At 32.3% G+C, this 22,190-nt stretch overlaps 2 protein-coding genes across 2 annotated transcripts; one reads left to right on the top strand and one right to left on the bottom strand.

The window, feature by feature from the left end:
- Positions 1-1,251: 1,251 nt before the first annotated feature.
- LOC127698403 (replication stress response regulator SDE2-like) lies at positions 1,252-18,627 on the bottom strand. Its single transcript, XM_052201867.1, has 7 exons — positions 18,540-18,627; positions 14,536-14,653; positions 13,814-13,925; positions 12,760-12,929; positions 11,621-11,753; positions 7,373-7,772; positions 1,252-2,375 (listed from the first exon to the last, which is right to left on the bottom strand). The coding sequence occupies exons 1-7, from the start codon at positions 18,600-18,602 to the stop codon at positions 2,157-2,159; spliced, it is 1,215 nt and encodes a 404-aa protein (XP_052057827.1). The 5' UTR covers positions 18,603-18,627; the 3' UTR covers positions 1,252-2,156.
- A 290-nt stretch (positions 18,628-18,917) lies between these two features.
- On the top strand, positions 18,918-21,423 carry LOC127736961 (disintegrin and metalloproteinase domain-containing protein 10-like). The gene is made up of 2 exons (XM_052247522.1): positions 18,918-18,940; positions 19,614-21,423. The coding sequence occupies exons 1-2, from the start codon at positions 18,918-18,920 to the stop codon at positions 21,421-21,423; spliced, it is 1,833 nt and encodes a 610-aa protein (XP_052103482.1).
- Positions 21,424-22,190: the final 767 nt, after the last annotated feature.

Consider the following 22,190-nt stretch of genomic DNA (forward strand, 5'->3'; position numbering starts at 1 on the left):
CCACGCTGGTCTACAAAACTGACATTGCAATCCTTGATTTTTCCAAAGCTTTTGACAATTGTACGGAATAATAAATTATTTTTGAAAATGCAACAATATGGAATTAAACAACTGGCTAAATACGTTTCTAACACAGATGAAGACGAAGGTTGTAGTAGAAGAAGTAAAAGAGGACTCAGGAGTCCCACAAGGAACAGTACTTGGAAAATTACCAATCTTATGTCTCAAAAATGACCTCCAAGATACTGTCAATTCTTCTGTAAGGCATTACAGAAAAAGACCACAAACTACTGGAAGATGATCTAGCAAACATAGAAGATTGGACAAACAAGTGGGGAATGCATGGGATATTATAATTGTTCTGTGGTTTTTGTCTTTTGCAATTGAAATGAAATTCTTACAAAAACTGTTGACATATAGATGTGTCTTACCTTTATGTTATTTTGATAGTATAATGCAAATGTTGAAATTAAAACTGCAATACTTTAACATGTGAACTATGTAAAACATTCAAAGTCAATGAACCATGAATGAAGGTGTAGGGATGACAATACCTCTGTGGAATTGTGAAATACTAATGCTAATTCAACTACATACTGAACACCAGTGACTTATCATAAGTGATTCCCTTAAAAACTGACCTAAACACAAACTTCAATAAGGAAGTTATGCAAAAGTTTCAGTCAATTAACAATGATGAGGATGGGAGGTCATATAATCTACATGGAAATGAGACATGCCAAAGCTAACACAACTACATACCAAATATTATTGACATACCACTAGTTATTCCTCTGAAACTGACCTAATCATAAACTTTTAATATGTAAACTATGAACAAGTTTCAAAGTCAATAGACTATGACTGAGGGAAAAGGGGTGAAATAATCTCCATGGAAATGAGGTGTGCCAATGTTTCTACAACTGCATACCAATTATCATTGACCTACCACTAGTGGTACCCCTTAGACTGTAGACTGACCTTAGCACAGACTTATACATTGTTGATGCTGCCACTGACACCACCGGAAACAGCATGTACATGTCTAGTTTTTTTATTTCAAGTTGACACCAAAATTGATATTAGTTTAAATGATTTGTGGTTAATATACAACACTTAAATGAAAATCAATCGTAAATCACACAAGCTAGTTAATGGTAGTGTATGCTTAGATGTAAGCAGAACAGGTAGATTTTATCTTCGTTGATCAATGAAAAAACTAATTTCCTTGTTTAGTATATGAACACAGAAAATTGATAATCTTTAATTTTTAAATCTCATATGAAAATTACAATAGCAAATTTAGTATAAAATAAATGTGGATTGTGTCCACATGTGTCCACAGATGATGCCCCCGCTTGCATATCAAAGTTATAAAGAGACATAACTGAAGAACGGTAAAAGTGACGCTACCCAAATTTGAACTTGATCTGAGTTTTGTGGTAATAAGCATTGTGTGTAAATCTCATAACATTTGGTTGAGGCAAACTTAAGTTACAGAACTGAAACTGAAAATTTTGCAATTATTCCATTTATAAAGGGGCATTTCTCTAGAACGGTTAAAGTGACGCCACCAAAATTCAAACTTGATCTGTGTTTTGTGCTAATAAGCATTGTGTATAAGTTTCATAACATTTGGTTGAGGCAAACTTAAATTAGAGAACGGAAACTAAAACTTTTGCAATTTTTCCATTTATAAAGGGGCATTACTCTAGAATAGTTTGAGTGATGCCACCAAAATGCACCCTTGATCTGTATTCTGTGATAATAAGCATTGTGTATAAGTTTCATAACATTTGGTTGAGGCAAACTTAAGTAAGAGAACGGAAACTAAAAATTTAGTAATTTTTCCATTATAAAGGGGCATAACTCTAGAACGGTTAAAGTGACGCCACCAAAATTCAAACTTGATCTGTGTTTTGTGGTAATAAGCATTATGTATAAGTTTCATAACATTTGGTTGAGGCAAACTCAAGTTAGAGAACGGAAACCAATTTTGGGAGGTACGGCTGGACGTACGTACAGATGGACAAGGGTAAAACTTAATGCCCCCTCCGCTACAGCGGGGGCATAAAAACTTGTTCAATTAAAATATATTTTACATATTTCAAATAAATTTTTTTCTTTTTTTCTTCAACTGACAATTCTGCCAATTTTCATTTCTTTTTACATGGTTTTGACAGTAAAGATGGAGGAATTTGATCCTCTTTAAGGCCTTTCACAGAAAAAAGTCTTTCAGCTCTTTGCTCCAGATTCCCACCACATTTCATTTTTCTGTCAATTAATGCAAGCTTAAGACGATCTAAACCAAGAGCTTGAAGATCTTCTGTTGAATTGAAATCATCAAGATTAACTGTTCCCTGTACCTGTTCATCCTGAAAAAAAAATCAATGTATTTTTAAGTTATTAATAAAATTGAGAATGGAAATGGGGAATATGTCAAAGAGACAACAACCCAACTAAAGAGCAGAAAACAGCCGAAGGCCACCAATGGGTCTTCAATGCAGCGAGAAAATCCCGCACCCGGAGGTGGTCCTCAGCTGGCCCCTAAATAAAATTGTGTGCTAGTTCAGTGAAAATGGACGTCACACTAAACTCCAAAACATATAAATGAACTAAAATTAAAAAACATACTAGACTTACAAAGGCCCGAAGGCTCCTGACTTGGGACAGGCGCAAAAATGCGGCGGGGTTAAACATGTTTTGTGAGATCTCAACCCTCCCCCTATACCTCTAGCCAATATATAATAAAGAAACACATAGCAATATGCACAGTAAAACTCAGTTTAAAAGAAGTCTGAGTCCGATGTCAGAATAGGTAACAAAAGAAACTAAGCAAAATGACAATGATACATAAATTAACAAAGGACTACTAGCAGTTACTGACATGCCAGCTCCAGACCTCAATTAAACTAATTGAAAGATTATGTCTTCATCATATGAAAATCAAGTACAATCCTTCCCGTTAGGGGTTTAGTTGTATTAATATATTTTAGTTTTTTATGTTACTTAGTATTTCATGAGATTGCTGTAGCTTGTGCATCTATCCTATATCCCAACTTTTCCCAAATGGTAATAAAAATACATGACTAAAAAATAAATAAGATTATATCATCAAGTCATAAAACTATTCCTTCATATCATTAACTCTAATACATTTATATATTTGTATTTCTGTTAATTTAATGTAGAACCAAAAGTAGATATGATATTTAAAAAAAAAGCTTTACATGATTTTTTCTAAATTACTGAATAGTGTCAGAATTAGATTTTTATAGCTAGCAAATATTAGTTATATTCTCAGCAGGTCTCTGAATACCTTCATTAAGTTTTTTAACTCTTCATTCAATATTATTTGTTGAATGATATGTCTTTTTTGCTAAGGTATGATATGTTTCCAAAAAATTGCTCTTCAAATTTTAAATATGGACTTAAAGACTAATCAACAATAAAATGCTTCGCTGAGCGCAGCCTGATACGACCGCAGTGGTTGAAAACCCTGAACAGTTGGGGCAAATTTGGACACAATATTCAAGCTTGATACTATCTGAATTAGGATTGTGATCAAATTTTTGACATAATATAGGTTTCTGACACAAAATAAATGTGGTCAAAGATCTTACAAATCTAATGCGCAATACTGTGCAATTGAAGATTTCTTCTTGAAACTTTTAAAAAATTTGAATTTTGAAAATTTTGAAAAAAAATATGAAACCTTTTTAAGAAAAAAATTGGAAACCCCTCCTCCGCCCCCCCCCCCCCCCCCCCCCCAAACTTTTTGAATCCCCCTTTCAGCATTAACCATCAAACACAATTGCAGTCTTTCCTTTGTAGTATGGAACCTCGTAGTACAACTTTAGAGAGATCCATACACTTAATCACAAGTCACTGTCTGGAAACTAGAAAAATGCTTTTTTTAACCATAAAAGCCCATTTAAATACATCATAAAAGTATTAAAATAGAAAATGACATCATAGTCATGGCTAAAATTAAAAAACCTTCATCAGCAACTTTTAATATTAATATCTAAAAATAAAATTCCTTCATCAGCATTCAAAAGTAACTTCTAAGAATAAATTGACAGCTAGGACTTTGCAACCATAAAACCCCATTTAAATACATCATAAAAGTATTAAAATAGAAAATTACATCATAATCATGCCTAAAATTAAAACATTTTCATCAGCAACATTAAATAGTAATATCTAAAAATAAAATTCCTTCACATACATAATCATGGCTAAAATTAAATATTTTTTAAAATAGAAAATGACATCATAATCATGCCTAAAAATAAAAAAGCCTTCATCAGCAACATTAAATAGTAATATCTAAAAATAAAATTCCTTTACATACATAATCATGGCTATAATTAAATTACCATTATTAAACATTTTTAAAGTAGTAACTTCTAAAAATAAATTGACAGCTAATCACCGAAAGACAATACATTTCTTTATAAATAATTTACAAGCAGCGTAAGGGAGGTAATTTGACAATATGTTTGAATTACCTCCCTTACACTGCTTTAAAATTATGTTTTGTACTTAGTAAATGTCCATTAACTTGGAAACCCTTGTTTTTCCCCTTTTTTTGCCCCTAATTCCTAAACAGTTTGAGCCATAACCCCCCAAAGCAAATTCTTACCATCCCTTTGTAATATGGTAACTTGTGGTATAATTTCAGAGAGATCCATACACCATTTCACAAGTTATTGGCTTGAAACTAGAAAAATTCTTAAGGGTTCCGCGGAACCCAGTGTCTCGCCTACTATTGCTGTTAATCGCAGGCTCAACAAAAATGAGATGAGGAAAAAATTTAATAAAAATATTCCTCTCGATACTATTTTTTTTTTGTAAGAAGCTTCTGTCCAAGTTTTGTAAAAATCCAGGATAGTTAATGAATCTAATAAATGTTTTAAAAAACTATGTAATGTTAACTTGAAGAAATACTAAGTCCATTTATAAGTAAAATATGGATAAACAAGTACAAAATTTTAATAAAAATTTCCTTCTAGATACTAGCTTTTGATCATAAACAAACTTCTGTCCATGTTTGGTACAAATCCAGGATAGTTTAAGAAAGTTATTAAAATTTTAAAAACTTTAACCACAGATTGAATGTAATGTTTCCTGGCAGAAAAACTAAGTCCACTTACAAGTAAAATATGGAAAAATAGGATTTTTTTTTTTTAAATTTACTTCTGGATACTATCTTATGATCATAAACAAGCTTCTGTCCAAGTTTGGTAGAAATCCAGGATAGTTTGAGAAAGTTATTAAAATTTTAAAAACTTTAAACAAAGAGTGAATGTAATATTTCCTTGCAGAAAAACCAAGTCCATTTATATATATAATTATAAGTAAAATACGGAAAAACAGGAATTTTTTTTTTACAAAATTTACTTCTGGATACTATCTTATGATCATAAACAAGCTTCTGTCCAAGTTTGGAAAATATTCATGATAGTTTAAGAAAGTTATTAAAATTTTAAAAACTTTAACCACAGAGTGAATATTTGTGGACGACGCCGACGACGGAATGTAGGATCGCTATGTCTCGCTTTTTCGACTAAAGTCGAAGGCTCAACAAAAATGCTTATTTCGGCCCCATTTTGGCCCCTAATTCCTAAACTGTTAAGACCATAACCCCCAAAATCAATCCCAGCCTTCCTTTTGTGGTCATAAACCTTATGGTAAAATTTCATAGAAATCCATACACTTAAACAAAAGTTATTGTCCGGAAACCAATGTGTCTTTGGACGACGACAACGTGATACCAATATACGACCGCAAAATTTTTGCGGTCGTATAAAAACCCTAAACCTATCCTTGAAACCATATGACAAATAATATAAGTTTGTATGATTAGAGAACAATGAGTTGGTCCAAGATCTATTTAAATTGCATACAAAGAATTAGTTTATATTAGGCACAAAAATTGAGAAATCAAAAGGAAATAAATGCAGGACATAATTATTATATTATCATGGATTAACACTAAATAGTCCTATGCTTATACATAACTTCAAAGTCAACAGATGTAGGGTAGTCCACAAAAAAAATGTCTCAACCTGGTGCTAGGGGGTGGCTTTAGTTTGCAATTAGGTAAACAATGTGTACTTTTGCTTTGTGTTGAAGGCTTCATTGTGAATTTGTTATGAAGAAACAGCAATAGAGTGTTGTTCCCTTGCTTTAGATTATGTCAGGTGTTGTTTTATTAGTGTTTAGGATTTTGTACAATGAATTGATACACTAGATCCATTCTTTTCCATTAATGACCAATAAATAAGTAACCAATTCTTTACTATAAACCTTTATAACATGCTTCTTCAACCTTATCGGGGCCTTTTATAGCTAACAATGCGGTATGGGTTTTGTTCATTGTTGAAGGCGTTACTGTGACCTATAGCTGTCTCTGTGGAGAGTTGTCTCATTGGCAATGATACCACATCTTCATATTTTTATATAAGACAACATGTCATGTACCTTGGGCAATCTTTTTTTTTTTTTAAGATAATGTTTTGACAATGATTAGTCTATTATCACAGGATATTTTAATGATATGTAATGAAATGATGTTACATAGGAATAACAAGTGAGATTTCTTTTTCCAAGACAAAACAAGACCTTTTAAACCACTGTATACAAATTGGTACAAAGAATGAAAATATATACATAATATGTATCATAAAAGAGGAAGGTTTGAGGACACTGCTATTCAAAATGAAAATAATGGCCAGTTAAAATTCTCACTGGTATCTGAAGAGTTGACAAGATGGATATAAGGAGGTTGCAAATATCTTTGCCATTTATTAATTATTTCCTATAATGAAATAGTTTTGTAGGCATAAAGACAATAAATAAACTAAATTCCAATTTGTCACTGCTGACATACATCTTTATGGAAATCTGAACATGTTATTTGATAGATTTAAAGAAAATAAAAGAAAGATCATCTTCAAATTCCCTGGACCAAACAAGCGCCTTTATAATACCTTCTCCTTTTGGTGTGTCCAAGATGAAGGACACATTAAAGTGAGTTGCAAGGATCCTTGGGTATTCCACTTTCAACTCACAACACAACATATATTTTTTTTCTTAATTTACAGGGATGGCATTCTGACACAATTTTTAGGATTTTTATTTTTTATATTATTGGACAAAATCAATCTATTTATGATTTGATTCAGATTTTATTCCATCTTTTCCCATGTAAATTCCTGTTTATATTTACAGCTCCACTACTGACAGCTGGCCAGACACCTATCTGGTTTGCAAAAGTAATGGGGGAAAGTGCATCACACTAACAAGGCCCGTGTCTGCTTTTTTTTTTATATGTGAATAAATAAGTAACCTATTCTATACTAACCTTTATACATGTTTCTTTAACCTCTTCCTTATTGATCTGAGGTGGTATCTTCTTCAGGCAGTCAAGCAATCCTTTTGATGTTTCACTTTGTGTAATGGATACCTTTCTAACATCTTCCTTTTCTGAATTTTTGTCATTTTCAGTTTTTTGTTTATCTTTACTAAGGATCTTTGCTTCTTTTTTTTCTTGATAACTATCTTCCTCACACATTTTCTTGTTTTCACTGATGTATGAATTGTCTTGTGTATCTTGTGATTTACTGATGTTATCAGTTTGTTGGAAAGGATCACAACTATTTTCATTACTGGGTGACGGAGAACTATCTTCCTGTCCTGGTAACGAGGTTTCTGAATCTTCATCAGAGTCAAGGTCACTGAGGTTATCAATGTCAATTCCTAACCTGTAAAAAAATATTTGTACTATAATCATTTGTTGAAATAAATCATATTTCACATACCATTATCCCAAATTCCCATAAGCTGACACTGTTCATTTACATTATGGTTTGATATCAAATCAGATTAATTATCAATCTTGATTTGTGATCAATGATTATTATGATGTTTGAACTACAAAATGGATTCTTAGTAACTATGAACATTCTATGATCTTATTTAATAAATCTAATGTAATAATTTCATAGGTCTTGATGATGAATAAGAGTCTATTCTGGAACTGCTTTTAATTATCATTTATTGATTGCTACTAACCTTCAATATGATAGAAGGTAAAGGTTATATAACCAGGTCACATCTAATTGTGCTTTTACAAAGACATAAATTGGACATCTACCGTTTGGCCTTGTTAAGTTTTTTCATGAGACGTCTTTTCATTGTTACTTATTATATCTGACTAGTATTAAAATGTGTTTTTAGCCTTGTTTCCATAACCATTCAGTTTTAAACTTATGATTTCATTGCATACAACATGTGTTCCTGTAATAATTCATTAAGTGCACTTGAGACCAAAACTAGGATTTGTAAGGCATGTTCATAAAATATATGAAAAATACATCTTGAGAGTGCACATGCTGCAATGTCTTGTCTGTTTCATTGATCAGAAGTGAATAATATGTTGACAGTCTTATTACATGTATTAAGCACACTTAACAATGACCATGAACCATGAAAAAGAGGTCAAGGTCAAGTCACCACTGCCAGACAGACCTATACACAACACTAAATCAATTTACCTGTAAAAAAAATTGTAAACAGAAACTTGATGAAGCATGATAAAATGAGGTCAAAGTCAAAGTCAAGTAAGACAGACAATAACACCTTTCATGACTTTATAGACTTATCAAAGCTGAACTTTTACTTATAGTAAGAGACAATTTGACCTTTGGGTAAAAACTTAATGTTATTATGTTGATCACTGAACCATGAAAAAAATTAAGGTCAGGTGAATCTTGCAAACTAACATGTCCACCTAACAACCATTTTTTAGATTAAATATAGTTGAACTAAAGCTTATATTAACTTAACTAGTGGCCAAGATCAGGTGACACTCCTGCCAGACAAACATGTACACCTTCGAAACAAGATCATTACTTTTAAAATGTACATTAATCAATTTTCCCAAATATAGTGCCACTGACTATGAATTAAAAAAATTGACCCAAATGGAAAAAAACTTAACACTGACTTTAGTGAGTCATTTTACCATAAAAACAATTCAAACTGTTTGCTACATGGTAGATGGAAGATTTATACCACAATTTGCCAAAATACAACAAATTGTTTGTGTACTTCTACAAATTAAAATATAAAGCTATATATATACAATCAGTTAAGGTCACAGCCACTGCCACATTATTAACATACATTTGCCTTGGATTTTTTTATGTTCATGGCAGGGGAGACTTAAACCAATTAGGACCTACAAAGGACAGTAAAAATTGTTAAATAAAACTCAACAAAACACAGAAAGCAAAGGAACTATTTTCAGCGTAAGTTTGATTGCAAATAAATGTGGATAGTGTCCACATGTGTCCACAGATGATGCCCCCGCTTGCATATCATATAGTTATAAAGCAGGGCTTCCAAAATTATTTTTAGCCAGCCGGACATTTTATATATTATCCCGATTTTAATCCCTTAAGACTAAATAAATGAAAGGCAATTATGGTAATCAGTTGCCGAGTTGGCCATCCCAATGATTGACATTAAAAAAAAAACGATATTAAACTTTCTTTGATTCAAATTCGAAGTTCTGACGTAAACTGTTAAATTGGCAGTGCATCATTCGAAGTGTGCAATATCAGCGTACTTATATCTGCTTAGACTCTTTATTTGTGCAAAATAACGTTGTCAAAAACTTTACTTTCGTTTTGAATCTAAACCGGATGTTATCTTGACAATGGTAAAACATGGACCAGAGACGGATACGTAAATTCCGTGTACGTTTGCAAAGCATGAATGAGTGTCAGTAGCTCTTTCTACGTTATTTCTTCAAGAAAATATTCGAAATAAACGTGAGATAAAGGTATCAATGACAATTTAAGAATTTTTTTGAAGAAGTTAGGATGCATAATTAAATTTCACACCTGCGCACATGCGCACACATGTACTAGTTCAAACAGAGACATGTCTCTGGTTCAAACAACGTGGTTATGACGATTTTTCATTTTCACTTTTTTAATTTTTTCATCAAATCATATTTGTAAACGTATTTCTGATAATTTAAATCTTTTTGACTAAATTAATTAGATGATAACCGCTGAAATGTAAGAAAATAATTTTGAATAGACCGATCAATGTCCGGTTCAAAATAGTTTACCTGTCACCTGAACAGGTAAATTTCAGCTGTTCGACAACTAATTAGCCTTGATTAAAATGAGAAGGTATTAAAGTAGGGGTTGTTTTGATAGTACTTAATGATCATGTCAGTGTTATGACCGGAAATGTCTGGCTGTTAAAGGCAAAAGGTTGGGTCAAAAAGATCCCGAATTATGTTAAAATGACTGTCTCTTAAGCCTTGAAAACTAAAAAGTAGATGTCCGTTTCATGCTTTGTCCAGCCGGACTTTTACCGGACATTATACAAATGTCCGGAATATATGACCATTTTGGAAGCCTTGTTATAAAGGGACATAACTGAAGAACGGTAAAAGTGACGCGACCAAAATTCAAATTTGATCTGTGTTTTGTGGTAATAAGCATTGTGTATAAGTTTCATAACATTTGGTTGAGGCTAACTTAAGTAGAGAACAGAAACTAATAAAAGTGACGCTACCCAAATTTGAACTTGATCTGAGTTTTGTGGTAATAAGCATTGTGTGTAAGTCTCATATCATTTGGTTGAGGCTAACTTAAGTAGAGAACAGAAACTAAAAATTCAGCAATTTTTCTATTTGTAAACACGCATAACTCTAGAACGGTTGTGTATAAGTTTTTTAACATTTGGTTGAGACTAAAGTTAGAGAACGGAAACGAAAAATTCAGCAACTTTTATGTTTATAAAGGGACATAACTCAAGAATGGTAAAAGTGTCGCCACCAAATTTCGTACTTAATCTGTATTATGTAGTAATAAGCATTGTGTATAAGTTTCATAACATTTGGTTGAAGCAAACTAAAGTTAGAAAATGGAAACAAAAAATTTGTACTTGATCTTAGTTTTGTGGTAATGAATATTGTGTATAGGTTTCATAATGTTTGGTAGGGGCAAACTAAAGTAACAGAATGGAAACTAAAAATTTTGCAATCTTTTGATTTATAAAGGGGCATAACTCAATAATGGTTAAAGTGACACTACCTAAATTCAACTTGATCTGTGTTTTATCAGTGGAAGTCAAAATTTAACATTGCATTGTATAAAGCATTGATTGTAGTTGATTCAACTATAATCATGGACAAAGGAAGATAACTCTCAATTTTATAAATTACTTGATATTTAGAAGAAAATAAAAATTTTGCAATTTTTCCATTTATAAAGGGCATAACTCTAGAACGGTTAAAGTGACGCCACCAAAACCCTTCCTTGATCTGTGTTTTGTGGTAATAAGCATTGTGTATAAGTTTCATAACATTTGGTTGAGGCAAACTCAAGTTAGAGAACGGAAACCAATTTTGGGACGTACGTACAGACGGACAAAGGTAAAACTTAATGCCCCCACCTCTACGGCGGGGGCATAAAAACCAAATTGTTGGACCAAAAAGTCTATTTCCTGACCAAGAAGATTAAGTGTTTTAGAAAGTATGCTTCAGTAGCTGTAACAATATCTGTTATATAACATTTGTAAGTACTACCATTCTGTTTGTTTTGCTGACTTTGCAGTAGGTCCTGAATCAGTTCCAGTTGTTTTTCTCTTTAAACCACTAGTTGTAGCTGTTTCTGAAGTTGCTGTACAAGACGGTATTGCCTTGTTAACTTTTTGAAGACCTTAAATATGAAGACATTAATTAAGATGAAGTTCCATAGAGAATATATATACTACATGTACTCTAATATTAATTACAAACTTGCAGATTCAGTGGGAAAAAAACATTTTATCAATAATGAAGGACAAAGTGTCCTTGCTAGTCAAAAAAAAATGCAGCTTCCCTCTGTCCATTATCTGTACCTCTCTGAACTGCTATTTTAGTAAATGTAGTGCCTTTTGCATTTTTGTTTTCTGAAGAGAAATTAATATTTTTCATGTAAATACAGCAAAAATACATTTATTGTATTCAATTATTTAATTTCTTTATCTATAAATATGATAAAGTAATGCATGTTCAGACATGAGCCCTACATCTCAAGACTGTACCCCTCTGCGTTTAAATTCTAGACATAACACTGCGTCAAGGGAAAGTTAAATGTCAAAATCTGATAAATCTTAATAACTTCTGCATACAACCTTACCTTTATAGTTTAACTAAAAAGCAGAAATTGAAAAGGTTTCTGTTTCTAATTTTATGAAATAAGATGTACATGTTTTATTATGTGACTTTTATAAGATGTTGTTTGATACAATGCAACATGAAGTAAAGTGAAAATACTGTTAACTTCTGATTTCTCTAAAATCAATCAGATTTTTCTTACAAATTTGTATTTTATTGCCAGATAAAATTTTAGTTAAATAATATTAAATAATAACTCCTGCACAACTTTTCAAACCAAAACAATGGTACAGTATGGTCAAGAGAATATGATGGCAAATAATCAAAATTAATGCTTTCTGTTGAAAGGTCTCTAAGTATCAATATGTTTGTAATGGTAAGCATCTCTTTAATAATCTTAAAATTCAAATTTGGTCTTAGTTTCTGAAAAAATTACACACTGATCATATTCAAATGTGTATATTTTTATCAATGATAAAAAGGAGATGTGACATATCAAGGTAGCTACATAAATTTTTTTTTTGTAAAAAAATAATCTGATATTGTATATACATGTATTAATTTACCCTGCAAAATTGCATCTTCTTGATTTTCTGCTACTTTTTTCCTCTGTTCATGATAAATTTCATCTTCAAATTTGTGATTTGGCATTGCCCTCCTTCTCTCTCTTCTTTCCTGTTTTTCTATCTCACGTTGTCTGTCCTTTTCTGCCTTTTGCCCAATCCATTCTTTTAATCTGTGCAAATATTTTAAATGTGTTCATAGGAACTATGGATAAATGCTACGTCAGACTGTTTTAATGTCGAGAGACTGGTATACTAACTTACACTTTATTTACAAAACAAAGCTCTATTAAACATTTGTTTTTATGTTTGGGTTATCTTATGAAGACTACCAGTAAATTAAAAGATGTTGTCTCTCCAATTACCCAACCATCATTTAATTTATTTTGCTGACTAAGATGCTGATTAAAGACTTAAATTCTGGTCCATCTCGTATCTTTCAGAACCTTCTATTTCTATGTATTTGACTTCAGGATAGAAATTAATGACAAACATGTCTATTGTCTATCCTGTGCAATATCATTGTTTTCATACCTTACATGAACATGAGTAACATAACATTGAACTAGGGAATACAAAAAAATTTCAGATTGTATTATTTCCTTTTGAACAAAAATTGACACTGACCAAGACCATTTTTTGTGCAGTAATATTTGTCTTTCAATACAATATTATTTCATCTTATTCTTATATATCTTTTATCAGTATCATTGCACAAATAGTTAGACTGCTATAATTATATTTTACTTATACATGTAATAAAGTTTTCATTCAGCATCAGAAACAATGCAAGCAAAACATCATCTTGTGGAATTTTGACACAAAATCCATAGAAAAGGAAAGTTTTAAATAAAATTGAGAATGGAAACGGGGAATGTGTCAAAGAGACAACAACCCTACCAAAGAGCAGAATAAGTAGTATTGTTAAGAAGGATATTGACATTACGGTAATACATCTACTTCCCTTCAAGCTTCTAAAACTGCACTGGATTAAGTTAACGAGTGAAATACAATCGCATTTTTTTACTTTCCGATATGATACATGATGCTATCTTACTTTTTCTCATTGTTAACATCTCTCATACGCCTGCCACTAATATCTCTGCAAGCTTCATGGTTTGTTGTTTTCTCAATTTGTGCTCCAATAGCACGCAACATAGAACCAAACCCTGAAAGATTATATGAAATGTGTATTATAACATTTAATATGAAATATAAGAAATCAGACATGTTTATTTTAAAAGGTTACTTTCAGAGAAGTTTTCTTTTGTTTATAGTATACCTCTTATCCTTGCATTACATGAACTGTGGCCTCCAATAAGAAATTTGTAGTAAGAAACTTCACTTATATAAAATTAATAAACAATTATTCACTTTACTAAAGATTTTTGGCACATATTTCATATTTCTCAAATGCAGTTTTGTGTAACATTCTGATTTCATAAGAGTCAGCAAATTCTGACTGCAGTAATAGTGAAAAGCATTGATTCTTTGGAAGACATTTGCACTGAATCACCCAGAACTTAATTTGAGTGCAAAATTTCTTGTCCCGTATTTTTTCAAAGTGTGACTGGTAAAGATTTAATGACTTTTTGTTGTTGATTTTATTCATGTTATTTTCTTAACAACATTGATTTTTTTAGTTGAATATACAATTTTGAACGATATAGTCAAGAAAGGTTGTTGTCAAATTTGATTCAGTTAATCTTTAAGTTTTGGTCTTGTTTTTATATGCCTTTTTGTTGCTAATTAGTGAAACCTGATAATTAAATACATTACCTCCCTTGCCCCCAACAAGTCTTGGTAAAACATGGTAAACTTTGCCATTTTCAAGTGCAGCTATTTCTGTTTTGATATGTCCATTGCAAGTAAGATAACAATCTGTAGCTGGTAAAACCTGAAATTTTTTACATACATTTGTACATTATCAAGCGATATGAATAGTACCCGAGATAGTTTGGGAACTAATCATTACTGCTATTATAAAGCAGTCAATATCATGTGTGTGCACTTGACTCCACAAGACTGTAAAAAAAAATGTTATTTGATATGATACATACAGAAACAAGACTAATACCAGATTGTGGAATCAACCAGTATACTTGTTACCTCAATCAATTGCATGCAGCAATGCAGGTTCAGACCCTGTATTGGTCTTGTTTTTACATGTTTTTAAATTAAAATTCTTTTACTGCCTTGAATTTCATTTTTCAATGAAATGATTTACCAAATAAAAGAATATTCATAAAACAGCAAAAATTGTTTTACATTCAAGAACACAATAACACTTAACAGTAGCTATATATATAGATTATGGGGTTGCCAAATAGAACTCAAGAGTTCCATATGGCAACCCCACTGAACAAGCTGTAAGGTATCATCAAATGTGCAACAAAGCTTGTTATGGTATAAGCAGTGATCGGGAAGGACGTGCGCCTTGCGCCAATTGCGCTTATCGACCAGAAATGGCGCATAGAGTGACAAACGTAAGCGCCCGCGTGGCGCATGATATTTTTCACTTCGTTTTGAAACGTTGAGATATCGTCAAATGGATTTTCGATTGTATTTCGTGCCGCCATGTGTGAGTACACAACTGTGTAGTGTTTACTCCAATTATAGGAGCACCTATATATTTTTGGGACGTCTCGGGTGTTTTCCTATGGTAATAATAGCAACATGCGATATGACTGATTACCCAAAAAACGTAATTAACCATCATTCATGATCTATTTTTTTATAAACAACTTTAAATTTGTGAAAATTGGCTAGTACAGGCGAGAATTCTTCTCTAATTATAATCGTTTAAGTAAGCTTGCTATTATTTCGATTGAAAAACCCAAAAGCCTTTTTATGAATAGCATAGTATTTGTCTCAATAAACGGGCTTAACTGTCCTTGTCAATTTGTTTGGTCTTTGGCTCGTTTTGACATTTTGTAAACATGCCTTCTGCTAATTGTTGTTGTGTCTTATTAATTAACGTTGCTCTCTACTGTTATTCTTGTTATCGTGATGAAGTCATTATAATACAAGTGCAGAGGAAATGCCAGAAACGTCCTCTAATACGGAACATTTGGAGTAAGAATGATATCGACGAAGACACAAATTTAATGTAAAAAAACCATGAACATGAACAAAGGAACAGTACCAGTTTTAACATTGTAAATAAAGGTTAATAGTAAATATTGCCCGGTTTGGAAGAAGTTATTGTATATTCATTGAAATTGAAATTACAAAACCACAGGAACAATATTCATGATATTAATTAGAATCATACTTGTAAGTACAGTGAAATATACACTTTTTTTTATTTTTTTTATTGTAAACGAATGGCCCACTCATTTGACAACATGGCCCATTAATTCTAAAAATGGCCCATTGAATTTATTTTTGGGGGGCCCTGGGCCCATAGAGAAAAAATCCTTCCAGATCACTGTATAAGCAAATGATGCTCAAATATCTCTTTAAAAATTCTGTGATAAAAACTGCATAATACCTCAATTGGTCTCTTTCTATATTTTATATGGTGAATTATACGTGCATTGAGGTATAATCCACCATTATCTATTATGGGCATTATGAAGACATCATGGTATTTAAATAAGAGTATGGCGCTAATCCTGATTGGTCGATGTGTACACCAGATATTTCATATTACTAGACACTTCTCGAACTCTGCATTGTACCAAAGATAAAATAATATATTTTATACATTTATACGGGTACTAAGTTCATGTATGGGTATTATACCCCAAAAAGAGTATCTAATTTCTGTTATAAATTTATAAACTTTGGATTCACAGATATTTCTGTTATGGTACAAATATTCAGTTAAAGGACAACATTTTGCCTACAGACACCATAACTGAAATACAATCAGGATAAAAGTTAATAGCCTTCACGTCGGATTTTTGGAGGCCATTCTCTTTGTATTGAGTTCTCATTTGAACTATGTCTATGGTCTTAAAGGGTAAGCTGTTGCCGGCATTTATATGAATATTTGCGCCATGACAGCTTTCGTGATGAAATACAAAATTTGACCTTCTTATCACTGTAAGTGTAAATTGATACCTAATTTTGGGTATAATACCCATTAATGGGTAAGATACTCATTTATGAGAATCGTCCCCAATCTGTTGAGTACGATGGTGCACAGGCACATGTTTCTATCCATGGGAAGGTAGACTATCCATACATGTATATATGGATAGTCGACCTTCCCATGGATAGAAACAAGTGCATGTGGGATGGGGTATCCGGTCCGTTTGCTCACAATACACGTTGGCACCCTACATGTTCGCCCCCTGGGTCCGTTCACACTCTATTTTTATATTCAAATCTGATTGAATTATTTGATGTTTTTTAGATGTATATATATATATATATATCAAAATATTTATATTTTCATGAATAGAAATACATGAATTTTTTAACATGTTAAAAGGAAATATCCTTTTTTAATGATTTGATATTTTGAATACTTTTTGGAATGGTTGATATCATAATGAATAAAAATAAATCAAATATATAACTTAAGTTCTTCTTTACCTTCATTGTGTACCTTCAAGCGTCTTAAAAATATGGAAATAAATGCTATATCGTAAATGATAGCTGTAATACAACATCAAATAAGCATATATATATAAGTACATATATGTATATGATGGTACCTTCAATCTTCTTTGCACATATCATGGAAATAAATGCTCTGTAGGTACTTATAGCTGATATGCAACACCATAAACACCTTAAACAATGTTAAACAACACATGTGATTTGTGGCCCAGTTTTTGTGATATTGATTTTGTGGCAAAATCATTGTGACAAGTTTGATAGCCATTTAGTATCTTCCACCTTTCTTTTACAAGTCTTAGATGAATGAACTTTGCCATGATCATCAGGACATTTTTTATTTATTATTCATTTCGTCAAATTAATTAATAAAATACTAAAGGAAACCTGTTTACATTTTTTGAACATCTTTTTGCTTTAAAACAATAAATAAAACTTATTTATAGCAACACACTCACTAAAACACAATTAAATAAATGGGGAATGTGTCCATGGGACACAGATGATGCCCCTGCTTGCGTATAATGTTATATAGGAACATAACTCAAGAAAATAGTAAAAGTGACGCTACCAAAATTTGCACTTTATCTGAGTTTTGTGGTAATAAGCATTGTGCATAAGTTTCATAACATTTAGTTGAGGCAAACTTAAGTTCAAGAACAGAAACGAAAAATTCAGCAATTTTTCCACTTTGTAAAGGGACATAACTCTAGAACGGTAAAAGTGACACCACTAAATTTCAAACTTCATCTGTGTTTTTGTGGTAATAAGCATTGTGTATAAGTTTCATAACATTTGGTTGAGGCAAACTAGAGTTAGAGAATGGAAACGAAAAATTCAGCAATTTTTCCATTTGAAAAGGAGCTTTACTCTAGAACGGTATAAGTGACTCCATCAAATTTAAACTTGATCTGTGTTTTGTGGTAATAAGCATTGTGTACAAGTTTCATAACATTTGGTTGAGGCAAACTTAAGTTGCAGAACGGAAACCAATTTTGGGACGTACGTACGTACAGACGAACAAGGGTAAAACTGCCCCCTTTGCTACAGCGGGGGCTTAAAAATTATTCAACACAAAAACCAATAAAAAGGGTGCGAACGTGTGGGGTGCGAACGTGAAAGGGGGCGAACGACCCGGATTCGTGCGATGGTGAGCAAAAAAAATATATATATTTGCTTGCTATCCTGCTTCAGTGTATAACTGTATAAATTACCAAATGATTGATGTCTGTGAAAAACGTTTTTCTTGTTATATGACAAACTATTATACTACTCATCGTGTCAAATAGTTGTTTTGAACGGAAGTACATAAAAATACTTAACAGAAGACAACACGTCGGTATGATGAAAAATTCCGGGAAAATTAATAAATCAATCATGGAAATTTCAACAAATTTTAACAAAGACATTAGCGCATGACATGAGAAACATAATTCTTTGATCAAATTCTTTTTGTGTTGTTTTATTGACTTTCTGAGAGAAATTTTTCAAATTTTATTTTGCTGAAATCATGATTTGTCGATGCCGGATCTGAAGGTTATATTTTTGTTATTTTACTTTTTGCCGGAAGTTTGATTGGAGGGAAATACAAAATGCACACAATATTAGATATAAGGTACTAATATGGTTTTCCTGAGAACCAGTGTAGTGTGTACAGTTACTGTGACAATTTTGACATTCTTAATACAATGTGTCACTGTACAAAAACAATTCAAAAGTGGCGCAAACCCGTTTGGAAAGTTCATTACTGGTCGAAATGTATCAGTTTATGAGTTTGTAAGAATAACGAATAAAAGCCAAAACAAATCGTGTGAAAAAACTTTGCTATTTTCGTTTATTCAGATTAACTTTGTATTTTGCCTCAGACACGACTCAGCTGTATTTGCAGAAGACGTTGTTATAAGTATTAAGGATGAAATTTCGGAACACAAAGAAGAATTGAAATCGCAAAATCGAAAGCAGATTTATAAAGGGATAGTTAACAATGACAAAGAATCGTTTGTATATGGAAAAATAGACGACACCAATAAGTTTGATGGGTATTTTATTCTTAATAAGACATACTATTTTATAGAGCCAGTTAGCAATTACAACACAACAGATGTGTCTGAACTGTGTATAATTTACTTGATAAATGAGCGATCAAGTGTTCTTCATTTTGATACCAGTGATGAAAATTTGACCTCAAAGAAAAATTATTCAAAATGGCAAGTGCATAACAGAAAGTCGAATTTAAAATTTTCAGCGCCAATTCGGCTTGATTACAACAAATTTAAAACTAAAACAAGATCAAAACGCTCAGTTAGCGCAAAATCATGTACAGTTCATTTGGTGGCGGATCATACCTTTTATGAACATGTTGGGAAAAGATCTATAGGGACAACAGTATCTGAACTTGTATATCGTTTAGGTGATGCGGACGTGACCTTTAGAGGAACTGACTTCAACGGTGATGGATATGGGGACAATATCGGTTTTCTGATTTCAAAGATAACCATTTTCACGAGCAAATATTCTACAGGTTATAAACTTGGGGACGAATCACTTGACGTTTACGACTATCTTGATACTTTTTCGCAGTATAATTTTGACGACTTTTGTTTGGCAGTAGCTTTTACTTACAGAGATTTTGAAAGTGGCATTCTTGGCCTTGCATGGGTTGCTAGTTCAAGTGTATATGGTGCAGCGGGTGGTATATGTCAAAAACGAATAAAGTATTCTATGAACAATAAACTTTATAGTCTCAACACGGCTGTAGTGACTATGGTTAATTATGGTGAGCGCATTTTTAGTTATGAATTTGCGCTTGTACTAACTCATGAATTTGGACATAATTTTGGAAGTTCACATGACCCTATTGGGCATCCCACCTGCTCACCTGATGATGAAAACGGGAATTATCTTATGTACGCGTATGCGAGTGAAGGCTCAAAGCCTAATCATAATAAATTTTCAACATGTAGCATTAATTCGATGCATCCGGTAATCATAAATAAGGGTTGGTGCTTTTTATCATATATCGGTCCCCATTGCGGAAATTTTGTTGTTGAGGATGGAGAGGAATGCGATTGTGGATACACGGATACATGTACATTCATTGACCCTTGTTGCTCTCCACAGGGCAGCGTATCTGGATCTGATCCGCCATGCACACTGCGACGAGCACTTGGATATGAGTGCTCATCAAAGAATTCTCCATGTTGTACTAAGGAGTGTAAGTTTATTTCAAGCACGCTTCTACATGTTTGTAGTACAAGTTCCGAGTGTACAACAGATGCCATTTGTAATGGAACTGCTGCCAACTGTCCAACGAATGAAAATAAAGTTGATGACACATTATGCGATAATGGTCGTAGACTTTGCCAATCTGGAGTTTGTTCAAAAAGTATATGCAACAAGTATAATTTAGAACAGTGTAAATGTTCAGAAATAACAGAAAACGAATGCCTAATTTGTTGCAGACATTCAAATTCAACACAATGCTTCCCTGCATCAAACTTTGCAATATATGACGAAAATATGAAAATTTTACAAATTAAACCTGGAGAGAGATGCAATAGTGTGGCCGGGTACTGTGATAATAATGGCAAATGTGTATCTAAAAGTGATACGAGTGCAATGGAACGAATATTCAGTGAAGAAACAGGTGATGAAATTAAAGAATGGTTCGGCAAGTACTGGTACTACGTTTTGACTGGAATTGCCTTGTTAGCTTTTCTTGCTGTTGTTTTTGTGGCCACTAAAAAGAAAACAGAAAACGTCCAACTCGATGCTTTTCGGTTAGGTAGATTAGAAAATTTTGTTGATTCTGCTGAGGTAGAAATAAGGCAACAGGAAGATAATTTAAAGGAGAAAGAAGACAATTTTGAAAAATTGATCGAATCAATTCAGCGAGGCGACGAATCTATAGCCTATGTGCAAGCTGTTGGTAGACTTACAACTTTTTTCCCTACAGCTCCTATACACATTGTGACAGAAATAGCCAGAAAATCATCAAGTGAGAGCGTTGCTGTTCGCTTACTTATAATGAAAGGCTACCCTGTTCGAAAAGTAGTCGTAAACGAATTGTTAACAACTAACTGTCTGGTAACATCATAGAAAGAAGTGAACGACAAATTTATCTTAACACTTTTTTATGTAAATAAAAATGTATCAGTCAAATACAATCTTTAAACTCATTTTCATAGCACAATAAAGTTATTTGAAAACGGGAACTAGATACTTTTATCGAGGTAATTTATACCCTTGCTACAAATGACCAGACAGAACTAAGATATACTGAAAAACGACAATGAGAAAAAAAAGACAACAATGGATTTGAACTTATAATGACTAAGGCACCAACAATTCATCTTTTGTGGGGTGTTTATTGTACAAACATTGTTTTCGACTCTAATAAAAACAAACTATTTTTTCAATAACATACAGGGACAAGATTTTTTTTAAAACTCAATGGTGAATTTATCACTACCCTTTCTCTATTAAAACAAACTAGTTTTACCTCACTTCCCCTCTGAAACATTTTTTTTCTCAGGAAAATTAGAAAATGAGAATCGAAAATTTTATTAAACCGATGTTTATATGAAAATAAATAGGTTTATTTCTATAATGATGCATTTTTATCCTTAAATACATGTACAAAAAAAGAGACATTCACACGAACCGGATACTCATTTTTCAAATGTTTGGTGAAAAAAACGTATCAAAATTTGCAAAAGTCACGCTGCTCCCTTTTGAAAGTTTATTTGTTCATAACTTTTCTTATCCCTTTCAACAGCATGCATCTTCTACCGCTACCAGATACAATGGTTCAACAATTTGCAAATTATTAAAACACATCAAACGCAACACACGTTTGTGATAGA

This window comes from Mytilus californianus, unplaced genomic scaffold (assembly GCF_021869535.1).
Source record: "Mytilus californianus isolate M0D057914Y unplaced genomic scaffold, xbMytCali1.0.p SCAF_4, whole genome shotgun sequence".
NCBI lineage: Eukaryota > Metazoa > Mollusca > Bivalvia > Mytilida > Mytilidae > Mytilus > Mytilus californianus.